The 17,948-nt window shown below is 47.0% G+C and overlaps 1 protein-coding gene across 1 annotated transcript; it reads left to right on the forward strand.

Moving 5' to 3' along the window:
• The first annotated feature begins 16,007 nt into the window (after nt 1-16,007).
• Nucleotides 16,008-17,320, forward strand: CCDC71L (coiled-coil domain containing 71 like). The gene has a single exon (XM_075428329.1). It carries the CDS (start codon nt 16,205-16,207, stop codon nt 16,952-16,954), a length of 750 nt encoding a protein of 249 aa, XP_075284444.1. The 5' UTR covers nt 16,008-16,204; the 3' UTR covers nt 16,955-17,320.
• Nucleotides 17,321-17,948: the final 628 nt, after the last annotated feature.

Here is a 17,948-nt window from a genome sequence, read left to right on the forward strand (position 1 = left end):
GGGAGCAGCTTGTACTGTGCTCAGCCGCCTTGCAGTGACGGGAGAGCCGGCATCTGGGCCAACGGCAGGGTGGTTCCACCTACACCACCAGTGAAGCCAGTGCCATCTGTGTTGCTGCCGCATGCAGCGACCTCTAAGGTACCTATCAGGAGAAGGAAGACATTTATGCACGGAGGTGAGCTGAAGGCATCAGTGATGTACGGCAGGCAGCTAGGAGGTAAATGACTCATGTGGGCTGGGCAGGGATGGTAACACAAACAGGGAATGTCTTGTGCTCACAGTCACACCATGGCAAGTGGTAAGAATTCAGATGAGGACATTTTAGACTGCAGTGGAGGAATATAGCACTGTGCAACAAGGAGGCCATATTCCCATTCCTTTTCAGCCAGTTGTCTGGCTGTCTGATGTTTGTTTCAGGGTACTTTAAGATAGGCTGCTATTTTCTGGTTTGGATTCAATGCCTTGCATTTTTTGCAAGTGCTTATGCAGCCATGTGTCACATAACCAAATCCATGCATTAAGAAATTCAGTGTTAATAAAATAATCTTGGTATTATTGGGATCTTTGCAGGCAGACAGCTAGCCAGCTGCAAACAGCTAGCTACAAATAGGTACACTGAACTCCACACTGGACTGCAGCTCTTCGGCATTAACTGAAGCACAATACCCTAAGGGTGGCCTTGGTTTGAGAGCAACGCTCGGTGTAGGGAGGTTTGCAGTGCACAGGTGGATGGCCCAGGACACATCTGCCTGTCCTGGCATGCAGGATGCCTGACTCCAGGATTTTCCAGTGTTTCCCACAGGTAACCAGAGCAAATGTCTGTACAGCACCTGGCCCTGGCTGGCCCTCGTTCTGCCAAAAAATCTTTAGGGAAGGAACAGGCATCTGTTCAGGGTGGTATCTCTCTTCTTCTCCCTTTGCTTTGTGTTGATCCTGATGTCCAGTTATCTTGGGTGAAGTGTGATGACTGTCTCACTACTGGCCTTTAGTGTTTTTCCTGCTTGTAGTGGGTCCAGAAGAATTCTGTTGTGTCATCTCAGTACAGCTAATGTTTAGAAAATGGAAGAGTGCACTGTACATCAGCGCCTGGAAAAACACAAGAATTCCATCCTGGGGCACGCACACTACCTACTTTAGTCTATTTTAAACACAAATTCAGAGCATCTGAAACTAGAAGGCCACAGTTTTTTTCTTTAATTGAAGAGTTCTGCATTTTCCATGGACATTTCAGCATCTAACTTAGATGCCTAAAATAAGTACGTGATTACTTCCTTCACCTGCTGCATTAGGACAAGACAAGTTGGATATTTTTTATCAGCTTTCTAGGTTTCTATTTCCTCTTGTTAAACTACTTTGTTCAGCAGGTACCACCTTGTATTTACATATTCCCAGTTAAAACTAGTTATGGTAAGAATCTCCTTTTATTCTTTTTTCTCCCTCCTAATTATAGTCTTTGAGGCCTGCTCAGGGGTTACAGCAATCATGACAGATGCCTTTTACAAATATTTACTCCTTTTTAAATTAATAAGTGCAAAGTTTGTAAACAAAAATCACAAGTTTCCTTATAGGGTTTAGTTTTCACATGCTAGAGGGGAACTCTGGGCCTGCGGGAACTGCCGTCCTTCCCACTCTCAAATTAGGTCAACCCTGTTGCAGTATCCTTCAGAACTATAATTTTATCTAGCTCTGCAATGTTAATTGTTATTTTCATCATCATCAGTACAGAAACTGCCACTTATGTACCTGGAGGAGGATCAGCATCTCCAGGCTATCCTCTGGGCTATCTCCTGGGGAGACGACCAGGCTACTCACTAGCACATCCAGACCAAGGGCTGATTCTGTGGTATGATTTCACTTGATAGTGCTTGGTAGATTATTTTCAGCCATGAATTTGTCTAATTGTTCTTTGAATCATGTAAGCTTTTGAAAGCCACGGCATCTTGCAGTTAGTTCCACAGCTTAATTATGCACTTGATAGAAAAGTGTCTCTTTTGTTTGCCACCTGAGAATTTTATTTTATGCCCTCCATGTCTTGTATTACAAGAGACAGCACATAACCATTCCCCATTTGTATTTCCCATGCTCTCCTGATTTTCTCTCTCTGCCATAAACCTTTTTTTCACAGGCCAGAAGTCCAAGCACTCATTTCTTGTATGGAAACCACACCATTGCTTCTTCACCCTGTTAAATCTCACCCTCATAACTTTTCTAGGTCTGCTATACCAAAGGTATTGATAAGACCTGTACATTGTATTCAAAGCGGTGTACCATGGATTTATAGCCGTGTACTGATGTTTTCTATTTTGGTCTCCTGTCTTTTACTAATAATGCCTTTTCACTTAAACGATGTATCACCTGGACCCATTTGTGCCTTGGAGAGAGGAGAATGTTTGATCTGCAGCTTGCTAAGTCTTATGCTACCCAAACATTTAGGAAGAGTTGTGACAATAGATGCTAGAGAAGAGCTACCCCCATCATGAAACGGACAAAAGGGGGAACTTGTGGGTTGACACAAAGACAGTTTAATAAGGCAACAAAGGAAATACTACTACTACTACAACCACCAATAATAATAATGATAATAATGAATGTGCAAAACAAACTACATACAAGACAATTTTTCTCACCACCCAATGACCGATTCGCAGCCAGTCCCCAGGCAGCGATTGCAGAACCCCAAAATCACTTATTTTGCTAAATTCCAAAAAAAGCTTGAACTTCTGGACACGAGAAGATTTGAACTCCCAGACAAGAGACGAGCAGAAAGCTTCCTGCCCTCCGACCAAACCCCATTCATAAACTGAGCATGATCTCTACAGTATGGAATATTTCCACTGGCCAGCTTGGGCTGGCTGCCTGGCTGTGCTCCCTCCCAGCTCCTGCACACCTGCTCATTAGCTGGATATGAGAAACTGTGAAAAGTCCTTGATTTCTTAGCAGCCACTGAAAACATCCACGTTATCAACATTCTTCTCATACTAAATCCAAAACACAGCAGCTAGTGGGAGGAAAATTAACTCTGTCCCAGCTGAAACCAGGATGATGCTAAAAATTCATACAGGTTAGGGGAAGCCTGAGCACAGTCCTGGAGAACTCTGTGGCCTCTCAGTTGCTCCAGAGCAGCAGCACTCCACCTAATGAGGATGCTAGCCCAGCTGCTGGCCACCACTTGCCACCACCTGTGACTAGAGGATCTTCTCTCCCTCAGCATCCAGCTCAGAGGGAAATGGAGGCATGTACAAGTAGACTGGAGCTTTTTTCTTGCACCCTCACAACTGTTGCACAGGGAAAGAAAAGAGGGGCACCACCACAGCATTCCACAATTTCCACCTTGCAGATGAATTTGCAGCACTTCTGTAACAACTGCTGGCTGAACCTCCACCAACACCACCACCTAACCACGTCAAGCAGCAGGAGCCAAGAGGTGCACTCTGATACAATGCAACTCACTCTTTGCCTGTATCAAATGAAGAGGAATGACAAGGTTTGGTGACAGGTGCGAGAAAAATAAAAAAAGGGACAAAGAAAAAAATGAACATAGATTGAGTGCAGAAGGAACTACATGCAAAAGAAACATTATAGAGAGAGAACATGAAAGGTGAATGGGTTTTGTTTGTGCTAAAAAAGGAGGCAATAGGTGGAGGGACAGGAGAAGCAGTAGCTGAGAAGGGTAGTGATATGCATAACAAAATAAGGCTGGCTCCAGTAGCCCTTGGGGGCACGGAGGAAAATTTGGGAATGGTGGGAGCTGTTTCTTCAGGTGATTATTTGTGGGTTTTGCTATACTAAGGTGTTGGGTCCAGCAGCAGTCACAGAGTCCTTGGCTCTTCCCAAACATAATGGGAGATGAAACTTGAGAAGATAGTGGTGGCAATTCTCACACTGTTGAATGCTGGTGATGGTGGCATTGAGGGCTGCAGCCATAGCCGTGCTGGTTCTTGTCCTCCTTGTTTCTACCTCTCTTTACTTGGGTGTTAGGGGAGAAGAAAATACAGAGAAAGACAGCTAGGAGCAGAGCTTCTCGTTCAGCAAGAGTGCCTGGCCCACACAGCAAAATGAAGTGGATGAAGCCAGTTCTCTTCTACAGCTGGCCACCTCAGTCTTCCAACACGCCACTGTCAGAGCCCTCAGTGCCTCCCCCAGCTCCAAGGAGTTTGGCTGACTGAGTCCAGCTCAGCATCTTCACTGGTAGGAGCAGTTGTGAAGGAAAAGAAGAGAGAGGGCCTGCCCCTCCTTCCCTTGGGAGATGCTTTCAAGTTAATGCTCTTTTGCCTGGCGCTGCTTGCGCTGCCTCACAGCTATGTAGCAGCTATGTCTGTACCTCCTCTCGGACCTTCTCATTCTGACATCCACCTTGACTCCCTGGCTGGGCTTGTCTCCCTGGCTTGGTCTCAGACCTGCTTCATCATGACAGAGCCCCCGGCTTGATCGGTGGCCTGAGCCTGGCTCTGATCACTGGCTCCAGACCTGCTCCTGATCCGGACTCAACGACTCAACTTCCCGACACCTCATCGGCACGGCAGTCCTCCTGTCTGCATGGCTGTCACCCTCAGCTCCTGGCCTCCACGCCTTCCCTGGCGGAGCAGCCTGCCCGCGCTCCCTGACACTGTTGCTGTCATCTCGCAGAGCTCTGCATTCCAAATGCAGAACCTGCAGGCATGGTGAAGTATAATTTTCATGTCAGCTGAGCTTGGGCAGGAAAGAGGTTTTTTATCCTGAAGATATTTTCAAAAATATTTTATCTTGTCACAGACCTCAGGATTTTCAGAATAGTTATTATTGATGATAAATCAAATGCAGGTAACAGCTCAGGGCTTAAAACACTTCTGGGAGACCATGGATCCTGTTTTTCTTCCAGTGGATACTTAGGCATCTCTACAAACTGCATTAGTGCCAACGACCTGTACTAAAGGAATCCTACACTATGTTAGCCATAGTTTGAGAGAACTGGGTTGAAAAGTGCTAATGGAAGAGCTAGAAGTCAATCATGGATGTGCCAGACAACCAGTAGCTCTAGTCTGTACTAGAAGCTGTATATCCAAATGGTTTCCCAGTCAAAACTCTTTTACCTAGTTTTTCTAGGTTCATTCATCTTTAATATCAGCACATGACACGCTGCTGAAAATAATGTTTTTTTTAACGCCCATAACTTAATGGTGCGTCTCTGGATCAGACCTGGAGATGTTTTTCAAAGTGGTAGTAACTAAGGCTTTGAACACAAATATGAAGTGGTGAGGGACTTCTAGAAAACTAACATACTGGAAGATAGTGCATGAGGAGGGACTGGAGCAGGCTGCGTAGGAGCTGAACTGATTTAGCAATGACCAATTTATTTTTGCTACAGATCTCTCCAGTTCTGCCCTAGGTATCACAGAACCGATGCAGGTTAATTTAAGGAAGAGACTGGCTAAAGGAAACGATCAGTTTTGACTGAAAATGTATTTACACCTGTGATAGAACTAATTTCAGTTTAATCAGGACTCCCCATCTAAGCTAGTCATAAATTTTTTCCAAAATCAGTGGAGATAAATGGATGAAACGCCCATATCCACCATGGGCAGCTAGCCTACATCACGTTAGCTGTTTGAAATATGTCTGATTTAGTTTGCCATTGGGTGAGCCATTTGCTTGCAGCCTACTTGTCTTTCTCTGCTCATTTTCTGATCCTTCCACTTTTCTGTAATTGGCTAGCTCTACCTCTTCACGTGTTTCAGCCTCTCCCGGCACAAGAGCTTTCTGCTAGGAAACACCTGCCACTGGGGAAAGCCATTCTATAGTCTCTGCCTTGGTGAGATAGACTGTAGATTTATTTTTCCCCACAAATTTCATTCAAATACATACTGTATCTGGCAAGCATTTTAATTTTCTTCATTATCGACAATTTTGACAGCAGTCCTGTAGCCTCAGCTTTTCAGTTTTCTCTATTGTTTGTTTCCTGATTTGTTTTTGCTTTGCTGTTGCTATATACGACATGCACATATCAAGACCTGCATATTGTCATATTCACTTTGTAACTGAATTGTTTAATTCTATAACCATTGTGGGACAAACCGTGACACGCAGCAAGCAAAGCAAACTTGTATTGTAACATATTAGTCACTGGGAGGAGGGGTGCTTTTGGAAATACCGGCTCATTTTGGCAGGAAGCAAATGAGAAGGAATTTCAGTGAATCAGCTTTTGGGGAGGGACGATCAGGAAGAATTTGGATCAGGAAGAAGCTTGAAAAGGAATGGAGAGTATGAGGAATATGAAAGGAAAAATAGTTCTAGTACATGTGATATGTAATGCTGAGAATAATTGTGGTATTTCTCTGTTATGATATGTCCAATCCATTGCTACAGTCCAGAGATTAAAGACACCAGTCTTTGTTTGGGACAGGACTTGAGGTTAGCGTCTGGCATCTTCATTTACACTTCTAAATAATGACCACCTTTTCCAAAGTGATGGGACATTTGCAGTTCTCATTGCCTGTAAGGGCATAACGCATGGCTCATGCTATGAATTGCAAATGCTTAGCACTGAGCAGCTCCCGCCAGACGATGCATTGGGACTTTGACTTTGGGCTTCTCATGTCAAAAACCTAAGACTCAAAATGCAGATGTAAGAGAATGCTAATAGGAAGTGAAAATTCTGGCTTAATTGGACGGCTTTATTAAACCCGTGCAAACCCTTATACGGGTACTCTTAAATGGGAGCAACAATGGCTCATTAAGCTTAAGCTGAATAGGAGCCAGTATAAAATAAACTGAAATACGCCACTGGAACAAGTGACCACACTAGGGCTTAGCATGGGTTTAATTAAATTAGCAAAAGATTAAACTGCTACCGTTTCTTATTTGGAGGAGCCTTCCAAAGGTACCTGAGGGGAATGAGGATCGAATGTGGATGATTTGTTAACTTTGACGACTTTTTCACTTTATAATGAAAATTTGGGGCATTTGTATATTTTAGAAAATATTTAATGCAATTGCTGGTTGGCAGCATCCATAATATGCATATGCCTCTATAAGAATAAACACATTAAGTAATTCACTGCATTCCTAAAAGATAATTTTAAAATACTACCAAATGAGCTACTCATCCCCCTGGAGCCATTGCAGGTTCACCGAGGATGAACTTGGCTTGAATATTACTGTCTTCTGAGGAGAGACTTTATCATAATGCAGATCACGTATAGAGTCAAAACCTCAGCTAGTATCAGTCACTGTGTCTGTATTAAAATGAAGAGTATCTACAGCTACAGAGAATCTTTTCTTTCATTTTAAAATGTGAAATCAAAAAGCCTACTTCTCAAGGTATTATCAATCTATTTTTAATCTTTCTTTATAACAATATTCTCGAAAATGGTCAAAAAAAATGAATGCGTTCAAATTATCCAGCTAGGTATTTGTTATGTGCTGACGTGAATTCACAATAATTTAAAAGGGATTATAAGGAATACCATAAACTGAGCATTACCGAACTATAAATTATTAGAATGTTTTGGGGCAATTGATATAAATCGCAATTCAGGCATTTTGAACTAGAATTGCATTGAATAACATTTGAAATACATTCAAGGAAGGATACAACTAAAAGTAATATGCGCAGACTTCTCGCAGATTTGAAGTCGGGACAGCATCTCAGCTGAGTAGAGAAATTCAGCTCTTCTTAAGTGAGCCAGCCCCTCCACTGCTGCCTAAGCTCGGGCTCTTGAGTCGGCTCACAAGGCTGGACCCTGGGGCCACGCAAATCCCACCGCCCCTCTGGAGACAGGGGCCACCCACACCCCACGGCCCCTCCGGACCCCAGGGCCACCCAGACCCCACCACCCCTCTGGAGCCAGAGGCCACCCAAACCACATCACCCCACCGGACCCCGGGGCCACCCAGACCCCATGGCCCCCCCGGACCCAGAGACCACTTAAACCCCGCGGCCCCTCCGGACCCCAGGGCCACCCAGACCCCATGGCCGCTCCAGACCCCGGGGCCACCCACACCCCACGGTCCTTCCAGACCCAGGGGCCACCCAGATCCCAAGGCCCCTCCACAGCGGGGGCAGCGGTTTCGAACAGGAGGAACCGAGAAGCACAGAGACAAGCCTGATAGGCTTTTCAAGCCTATGTCTAACTCGGAGAACAAAAGAGAGATTCAAAAGGAGGTGTTAGTGCTAACAGCCAACATCTACATCATTACTGAGTGCTTACAACTTCCACTGAGACACACAGATCAAGACTCTTTTCCACCTAGCGTCTGAAGCCCCCACTCCTCTGCCCTGTGAAAGAGCCAGAGGCGACCTGAAAAAGGACCAGTTTCTATTACTTTCCATTAAAACAAACATAACAGGCAGCAAGGTTTGTAACATTCACATGGAGAAAGCGAACAGCAAGAGCGAGCCTGGCTAAGACACTGTCCAGGGCCATAGCAAAGCTGCTGCAAGTATCCATTTAACAACGCCACGTCCGTATGACGTGCAGGGCTGAACTAATGTCAACTCCCTTGCTCTAGTTCGTTCAACGCATTTTGAACGGTAACTCTCTCTCCATAGACTTCATGCTGGATCACATATCATGTCCTCCCTAAAACATAAATCCAACATAAACATTGCATTGTGTCCTGTGGCAAGCTGAGAAAAAAAAGAAATCAATTGTGTGCTCCCACTGTTCTGGAGTGAATTGGTACTGTCAGCTCATCTGGTAATGCACAAATCTGGAAGGAAGGAAAATGGAAGCGCAGGCTGGAGCATATCATGAAAATAATTCTTGAACTGACATGCTTGGTAACGGTTGGTATCAAGAAATAAGGTTTAATTAGTCAGGTTATTAAATATTTGTTAGTAGGCTTTAAAATTGTCTGGTTTGAGATAAATGAAATTCACATTTGTTTTAACCATCTTTGCACTTAAAATAGAGTGCCTCAGGAAACAGTGTGATCAATATTACAAGATGACATGGTCTGTGATGTATAAGAACCATGTTCTCCACCAATGTATTTCCTATGCTGGAATTAGATTCAGAAAGTAGCACTAGAATGATCCATTATTTGATAATTTTACACCTTTGATAATATATAGTTTCGACTGAAACCATAACAGTTGGCCCTGTATTGGAAAGTAGTGCAGATCATCTTTTGTTTTATAAATGAGGATTATTATTTGAAGGATGTACAGTAGGAACCATATTTTAGATGGAAAGTGACTGAAGAAACAGAAGAAGGAGAATATTCCAGCATAAATTATACCATCAGAAAAGAGAAGGAAAAAAGAGAGAAAGGGGAAGAAAAAAACAAACGGTTTACTTAGTCGCTGGAATCGTAGAACCACAAAATTGTAGAGGCTGGCAGGAACCTCTGGAGATCATCTAATCCAACCCCACTGTTCAAAGCAGGGTCAGCTACCACAGGCTGCTCAGGACCGTGCCCAGTAAGGTTCTGAACATCTCCAAGGATGGAGACTCCACAACCTCTCTGGGCAACCTGGTCGAATGTACAATCACCCTTACAGTAAAAACGTTTTTCTTATGTTGCTGCACAGTCTGGTGACATCTTCTCACAGCTCCTTTACCTGGTGATGCAGATTCTCAACAATGGCACATCTCCTGCAGGTTATTATTATTAGAAATCGGAACAGGTACTTTGAAACAAACTAATTTGTGGAAACATTTATTCTAGAATAAGAATGTTGGGTTTTTTCCCCTTCTGGACTAACATATTCAATCTCCAAACCCAGCACGCTCTGTCTACACTACTTCCCCCCATTTGATTTCTCACCTTACCAGCTTAACTGGTGAAGACAATACAGTGGGGGTTACCACCATGCCTCTCGCTTTGGCACTGGCTTTCCAAAGAAGGCGCAGTGGTTGAAGTACTGCTACTTTGTCTAGAGTGAAGTTCACATCAGTTGAAGTACTTCAGAGGTCGAAAAGACAGAAGGTTTGGGAGTATAATATAGCCAAAGCCAACATGGTTGGTTAAGCAGATGGCTTAGGTGGACTGAAGGGAGTAAGAGAAAAAACAAGAAGAAAGAAAAACAGGATTAGCAAGAAAAGTTTTCACTTTGGATATATAAACCAAGGACTTCTTCACATTTTAGACTAAGAGACCGTTATCAACCCTCAAGACTGTAGTGACCACCAGTACAGCTATTATCAGCATTTATGAATGTCAGGGAAATGCTCAGTGTGCATGGTTATGTGCATCACATACAGATTAATTCCCACAATGTGGAAACAAATGTTACACAGTTTCTGCTGAAATAGCTTCTAGGAGTGCTTGCTGTATCACAAAGCATGCTTCTTCGTGTATTTTTATTTCTACTATCGCTTCAGGGGTTTTTTGAATGTATCAAAGTCTTCTGCTAAAATATGTTTGAGATTTTTTCCTCTTCCAAACACTATTGTCAGCAAATGCTATTAAAATAAAAGGCTTATTTAAAAAAAATATCCCTTCTTCCCCTCTGCACCTAGTCAGTCACCACATGGAAAGAGGCTATGAACAAAGTGAAAAATGAGCATGCAATAATCAGAGCCAGTGGAATATACATTACCTCAGGCTCCATCCTTGCTGGGCTTCTGCCTGAGTGTGGCTCCTGGCTGCTGGTGGACTCTCTAACCTCCGCGTTTTTTTCTCTGCAAATGCTTCATTGCTTTTTAGTTCTAGAATATGTTCTTCCAGCTGTTGCAAGCTGTTGCAATCTTAAAGCTCTGGGAAAGAAACAGTACATTTTATTGTTGTGGTTGCCCTCTTCTGCCTTCTGACAGTCTGCAGAGTAGCAGGAGCCATGACTGCCAGCTCCCTTGGACCACCGAGTCCAGCGCCTCGTCTGTCAGAGGTCAGGAGAGGAGGGTTAGGGAAAGAGCACGAGAACAGTGCAGACATGGCGGGTTACCTCGCCTGATGTGTTCTTCCTTCCTTTGCTAGCCCTTTGCTTACAGGCTTTCTGAGCCCAAGGTGCTAGGCTTGGTTTTCATGCACAACAGCCCTTGGTGGATTTTTCTCTTTCACTCACATCTAACTACTTCAAATGGTGTGCTCTGTAATGTCTGCAGCCCCTTCTCAATGAGCTCACCTTTATGCTCAGTGTTAGGGTACAGTTTTGCATTTTGGCACCCACAACTTTGCTGGAAAATGATCTCCACAGAGTAGTTATGAATCATCTGAAAAAAACCCACTTCTCTTTGGTCTTTTAAATTTTTTTGTTCTATAGCTTCATTTGCTTCCCTGTTATTCTTGGATTATGAAAACTAAGACATAATCATTTCTTATCTGCCTTCTTTGTACTATCACAGCTTTATAAACCTTTAATATATTATTCTTCAGCCATCTGTTTTTCAAGCTGAAGAGTCTTAACCTATTTAATCTCTTTTCATACAGAAGCTGTTCCATATTTCTGCTCATCCTAGTTGCCCTTCTTTGTATCATTACTACATCCTTTTAGAGATGGCAAGAGTCACAGTTTCAAGATTTGTGGAGGCACAACGGACTTGTGTTCAGCAGAATGCTGTCTTCTGTTTTGCCTTCTATGCCTTCCATATCGATTCATAACATCTTATTTCCCTTTTTGGCTGCCACTGTGATTTCTACATGCAGCGATTCCACACTTGTTTTTTTCCTAATAACTGATTGAGAGACTATTCTTGTAAATTATTTGCCTTTGTCTCTCTTGGAAAGTATTTCCAGGAATTTTGCCAGTGCTTGTCTGGGCACTTCTCAGACTCAGGAACCTGGTGACTGTTGGGTAACATCTGAAGTTTTGTTGTGAATGGATGTGGAGTCACGCTTGTGCTGTCACGCAAACTTTCCTGAAACTATGCTAAAGACATTTAGGAAGCAAACTAACCGAAGCAGGCTGCCAGTTCATACAACCTCTCAAAAGCAGAGGTGAAGATATTAGAAAAGAGTGGTTATCTTTAAAGGCGTTGGACAGTCAGACTGCCCCTGCAGATCTGGGTGGAAGAGCATGAGTCTGCTGGAGGAAAAGCCCCAGCAGCAGAAGTGGTGTGACTTAATATCCAGGATTTTAGGTTTTATCAGCAGGACTCAAAATTCAATGTGATCATATGTACAGATAACATTTTCAGAAGTTAAAATAATTAGCAGTTACCAGTGGGTTTTTTGGTACTAGGCAACAATTATTTGAGAAAATAAAGTGTCCCTGCAGTATTTTGTCAATTGTTACTTTGCCTCCCTTCTCAAGAATTCTGTAAAAAAGAAATTCTAAATAATTGGGAACAAAGATTACAGATTTTTTTTCTCTTATCTGTTCCATTGTAGACATTTGTTGTATTTTTAGAATAATGATTGTTAGAAATTAAGATCTACAGAAAATTAAGTCATTCAGTCTATGCATCTGAGTCAAGCCATTCTAATCCACTTCTTCATTTTATTAATCTGTTAAAAAAAGGCAATATTTACTTACATAACTCAGGAGTGCCATGAGTGATAATTAATGCTTATAAGCAGTAGTACTATTAAAATGAAGAGCTATGCATTTCCAAAGGATTATTAATTTTATTGTCATCGTTATTACTGTACTGAGCTATTGTAAATTACTGAAAGATAGCCAATTACCGTGAATTTTCTTGAGATGACTTTGTAAGGTATTAGAAGCAGAGTGTTACACTGCAGAAAACTCATAATGAAGTTGTAAAACTGAGATTACATCCTATGCCTTAAAATGGCATTGTCCACACTGGAAGCAAAAAACTCAAAATAATTAATAAATGCTGATTAACACACAAATGTACTAATCTGTCTTTTCACTTGTAGCTACAGTGACTCATTTACCGCCTGCTGAAAATTCCCCATCTCTGTCTCAATGATTTTCGAGTCATACGCCAGAAATGTCTGTAATTTCAGGGAAAAGGTTCTGGCCAATGATGATGAGCAACTGGGTTTCTGCAGGTCAGCGAGGGCCCACGTGTCAGCTGAGCCGCTGCATCCGCAGCGTGGGAGCTCCCGCCACCGGGACAGCGCACACAGGTCAGCTCCTGTGGGCTGGCGGGTGAGGAGCCTCTTGCCAGGTCGCGGTCACCCCATGGCTGCGACCGGGCGCTCCTACGCCGCAGCGGGATGCCCTGCGGCATGGCTGGATCAAGAGATGCCTGGCCCTTACGCCTCCAGCTCCGGGCTCTTATCCTCTACAGGATACCTCCCTCAGTCAAATCAATCTGCCTGCGTGGCGGTGCTCCAAAGTATGCTGGGAAATGAATCCGAGTAAAAACAGCACCAACGCTATCGTTTTGGGAAAGATTTTCTTTTTTTTTTTTTGAAAGATGGACCATTTATAAAGCTGGTTTAGAATATGGCTGCACCTCGAGAATATGCCCGTGAAAATTTAAAATAGTTTTGTTAATGTCCACTTTAAATGGTTATTTGGATTAATATTCCTGAGTTTCCCATGAACACAAGCCAAATTATACTGTGAAGAAAATTCATTTATTCACCGGCAGTAAGGAATAATTTCTTATGCACAGTTTCTGCCTCTTATTTGACTGGCTTTCTAGACATTCCAATTTAGGTTCTTGATGAGTTGAGAATAAAAAATTTCCCTATTCTAAACTGAAAGATTAATTACAGAACAAAGACTGTCTATGAAGAAAAATGTTATTCCTCGCCCTTTACTGATGCTGAGAGAAAGTAATTAGTTAGGAACCTCATCAAACCCCGAGCAGGATTTGTAGGGAAGGTTAAACCATCTCTGCCCTTGCTGACACCTTGCTCTTCTGGGTGCTGGAAAGAGCTCTGGTTTAACTGAAACTGTCCAGGAACCTGACAAGACATTCTCTCTGTGACAGCAGTCTCTGAAGGATCAGAAAGCACGGTCTGGAGGGACATGAGATCTCACAACAGCTGACAAAATCGTGCCACAAAGCTGCAGGCGTAGCAGTGCCATGCAGGAAGAAAAGGCGCTGCGGACTCAGCAAGCTGGTGACTCTCACAAAGGGCTCAACCAACACAAAGACTGAGTTTTTCCAGCTTCATTCGGGACATGCTCTGCTGGGATATGAACCCAATCCCAACGATGCTGAGTATTTCAGTGTTGACAGGCTGGAGAAATGGGCTGACAGGAACCTCATGAAGTTCAACAAGTGCAAAGTCCTGCAGCTGGGGAGGAACAACCCCATGCATGGATACATGCTGGGGACCACCCAGCTGGAAAGAAGCTTGGCAGAAAAGGACCTGAGGGTCTTGGTGGACACCAGGTTGAACATAAGCCAGCGATGTGCTGTTGCCATAAAGAAGACAAATAGCATCCTGGGCTGTACAGGCAAAGTATTGCCGGCAGCTTGAGGCAGGTGATCCTTCCACTTTATTCACCATTGGTAAGGCCACAGCTGGAGTGCTGGGTCCAGTTCTGGGCTCTCCAGTACAAAAGAGACATGGACACACTGGGGAGAGTCCAGCGAAGGGCCACATAGATTATGAAGGGACTGGAGCATCTCTCCTGTGAGGAAAGTCTGAGAGAGCTGAGACTGTTCAGCCTGGAGAAGAGAAGGCTCAGAGGGATCTCATTGATGTACATGAACACCTGAAGGGACGGTGCAGAGAGGATGGAGCCAGGCTCTTCTCAGTGGTGCCCAGGGACAGGACCAGAGGCAGCGGGCACAGACTGAAACACAGGGGGTTCCGTCTGAACATCAGGAAACACCTTTCTGCTGTGAGGGTGACCAAGCACTGGCACAGGTTACCCAGGGAGGTTGAGTCATCATAGAATCTCTTGATTTGGAAGGGAACCATAAGGATCACCAAGTCCAACTCCACTACCTAAAACTAAACCAGAAGACAAAGAGTGTCATTGAGATGCTCCTTGAAATCTGACAGGCTTTGTGCCGTGATCACTTCCCTGGGGAGCCCATTCCAGCGACTGACCATCCTCTCAGTGCAGAACTTTTTCCTAATGTCCAATCTGAGCTTCCCCTCATGCAGCTTCATACCATTTCCTCATGTTCTATCACTGGTCACCAGAGAGAAAGGTCTCCATCCTTGACATATTCAAAAGCCGTCCAGACATGGTCCTGGGCAACCTGGTCTAGGTGGCCCTGCTTGAGCAGGGAGGTGGGACAGGACGACCTCCAGAGCTCCCTTCCAACCTCAACCCTTCTGTGACTCTGTGACTTATGATGTTGTTGAATGACTGGCCAACAGGTTCACGTTAAAAAACCCCTCTGCAACAGGAGGGATGTATTTAATATCGTACCGTGGACTGCACTGTGTCGTGTCTGTTCACCCAATTTTGTCGTTTCACTCAGCCTTTGCTCCTCCTCTGGGGGACCTGCTCATTGAAGCACCCAACCAAATCCTGACTTCAACACGTTTCACAGAAGAAACCACCGTGCTGTGAAGAACCTTGTCCTTGCTGCAAGGCACGATGCGGGCACAGGGCACAGCAGTCCTGCCGGCACCCCGCCATGGGGGAGCCTCGTGCCGTTCCCCGAGGTAAGGGGCCGCTGCGGTGGGCCAACGCTGGCTGGATGCCGGGTGCCCACCGAGCCGCTGTCACTCCACTCCCCTCGTCCGGCTGCTCTTGCGCAGCAGCGTTTTCCCCATCTCAACTGCGTTACCCCAGAGGCGCTACCACCGTCGCTGACGGGCTCGGCCTTGGCCAGCGGCGGGTCCGTCCTGGAGCCGGCTGGTGTTGGCTCCATTGGACATGTGGGAAGCTTCTGGCAGCTTCTCACAGGAGCCAGCCCTGCAGCCCCCCGCTGCCAGAACCTCGCCCCGCACCTTCCACCCCTCGCCCTTGTGAGTCGCCCTGTGGGACGTCGCCGGCCCGCCACGGCTCCCTGTCGGTGCCCCCGCCGAGCCGGGCCCGTCCCGCCGCCCCGGGGCTAGGGGCTCCCGGCAGCCCCCTCACCGCCCCCACCGCGGCCTCCCGCGGAGGCGCCCGCCGCCCGCCCAATGGCCGCCTCCTCCGCGCGGGGGGCGGGGCTCGTCCCGCCCGACGCGTTTCAAACGGGCCAACGGCGAGGCGCGGAGGGAGGGCGGGCCGGCGCGCAGTCCCCGCCTGGGAGTTTAAAGCGCCATTTTGTGCCGGGCGGCAGGATATCGATCGTCGCTGCCCGGCTGGCGCGCAGGCGGCGGGGCGCGGTGAGGCGGCGGCGGTGGCCGAGCTGCGGACGGCGCCGCTCTCCTCGGCTCTCCCTTGCCGACGTCTTTCCGTCCCCGTCTCTCTGCTTCCATGACCCGCAGTAGGAAGTAGGCGGCGCTGGAGAGAGGAGCCGGGAAGATGAACCAAGAGGCGGGGAGCGCCGCGGCGGCGGGGGCAGCCGATGGCGGAGCGGCGCCCGCCGCCTGGGGGCTGGAAGGGGAAGCGGAGAAAGTTGTGTACTCGCGGTCGCAGGTCTCCTTCGCCGGCACCAAGGCGCTGGGCGACGCCCTCAAGCTCTTCATGCCCAAGTCCACGGAGTTCATGAGCTCCGACTCGGAGCTGTGGAACTTCCTCTGCAGCCTCAAGCACGAGTTCTCCCCGGTCATCCTCCGCAGCAAGGACGTCTACGGATACGCCTCCTGCCGCGCCGTCGTCCCCGACCCGCCGCCGCCCTCGGCGGAGCGGCCCCGCCGCCGCGCCGGCAAGCGGCGCCTCCCGGCCGCCGCCGCCAAGCGCCGGGCCGGGGCGGCGGGCGGCAGCGCCAAGCGGCGCAGGCGGCGGCGGCGCCGCAGGAGGGGACGGGAGCGGCAGCGGGCGGCGGCCGACGGCCCGCGCGGCGGGGGGGAGGCGGCCGCGGCGGCGGCGGCGGACAGCGATGGGGGCAGCCGGGCGGAGGGGCCCGCCTGGGAGCCCTTCGGCGGCAGGTCGCTGGAGGAGATCTGGAAGGCGGCCACCCCGCGCCTCACCACCTTCCCCAGCGTCCGGGTGCGGGGCAGCATCTGGAGCCGGCGGAGCCTGGAGGCGGCGCGGCGCCGGGCGCAGCGGATCCTCGGCGTGGACCTGTCCCCCGTGGTGCGGGTGCGCCGCCTGCCCGTGGCGCCGTCCTGAGGCGGCGGGCGGGCGCGGGGCGGGAGGCTGGCGCCTCACCTCGGCCGCGGTGCGGACACAGAGACCGGTATCAGTCACCTGTTTACATTGCTTTCGTCTGGATCGTGTTCTGCTGCTGCTGCACTTTATGGCTCGCTCGGGCGGGGGCCGGGCCCCCCAGCCGCACGGGGGGCGGCCTGCCGGGCCCCGGCCTCCCCCTCGGCCCGGTCCGGGGCCCGCCTGGCAGGCATCGCGCGTGGGGACCAAGTTCCACTTCTTCCCTCTCCCGTTGGGCTACCTCACTGGTCCAGAAGTCCACCCAAGAAGTTACTTTCCAAAGGAACTTACTTTCATGCTTGTATAATAAAGCGCCATCTGATCCTTGTTTTTTTTTGTTTTTTTTTTTTCCCCCTTCTTTCCCCCCTTTTTGGATGGATTATATATGCTTTGTGGTGTTGCACTAGTATGTGCTCAGGGTGTTTTGAATCCCAAGCATTCCCCAAGTTTCAGTTTACTCTGATCAAGGATGCATCAAGATTGGAGATTCAGGACTTGTGGCTGTTCTTGATGGTGCAAAAACTTTTTTTTTATATAAATTTCATGGGCTTAGTGATATATACAGATGTATCGCGCAGTATAATTGTTACACTTTTGTATCTAAAGTCATTTTTAAAATTTTCTAGTTGAACTAAGTATTTGTTTCTATTGAGCACCTAAAGATAGAGTCATCCTGAGATTTTATAACGCTGTTTACTCTAGGGGAGCTCGTTTGGTCAACCTAAGTGAACTTAATAAAAGTGAAAGAACAAGTGATGTTTCAGTTCAATGAAACTGCACCGGGTCAGGTCTCTTGGTGAAGCACACCATCTAGGCACTTCATGTAAATAAAAGCTCATAAAGAACGTAACTGCTCATCAAAGCAATATAGAGGTGTCTGAAGGTGGACTATGATACAATGTTGGCGCCGACGGCCAAAAGTCAGTAGCTTGCATGACCCAAGTGTCACGGTGAAGTG

The sequence above is a fragment of the Opisthocomus hoazin genome, chromosome 8 (genome assembly GCF_030867145.1).
Source record: "Opisthocomus hoazin isolate bOpiHoa1 chromosome 8, bOpiHoa1.hap1, whole genome shotgun sequence".
Classification (NCBI taxonomy): Eukaryota; Metazoa; Chordata; class Aves; order Opisthocomiformes; family Opisthocomidae; genus Opisthocomus; species Opisthocomus hoazin.

What these genes read in the sequence shown, in the direction of transcription:
- CCDC71L (XM_075428329.1), top strand. Translation starts at nt 16,205, where the DNA reads ATGAACCAAGAGGCGGGGAGCGCCGCGGCGGCGGGGGCAGCCGATGGC.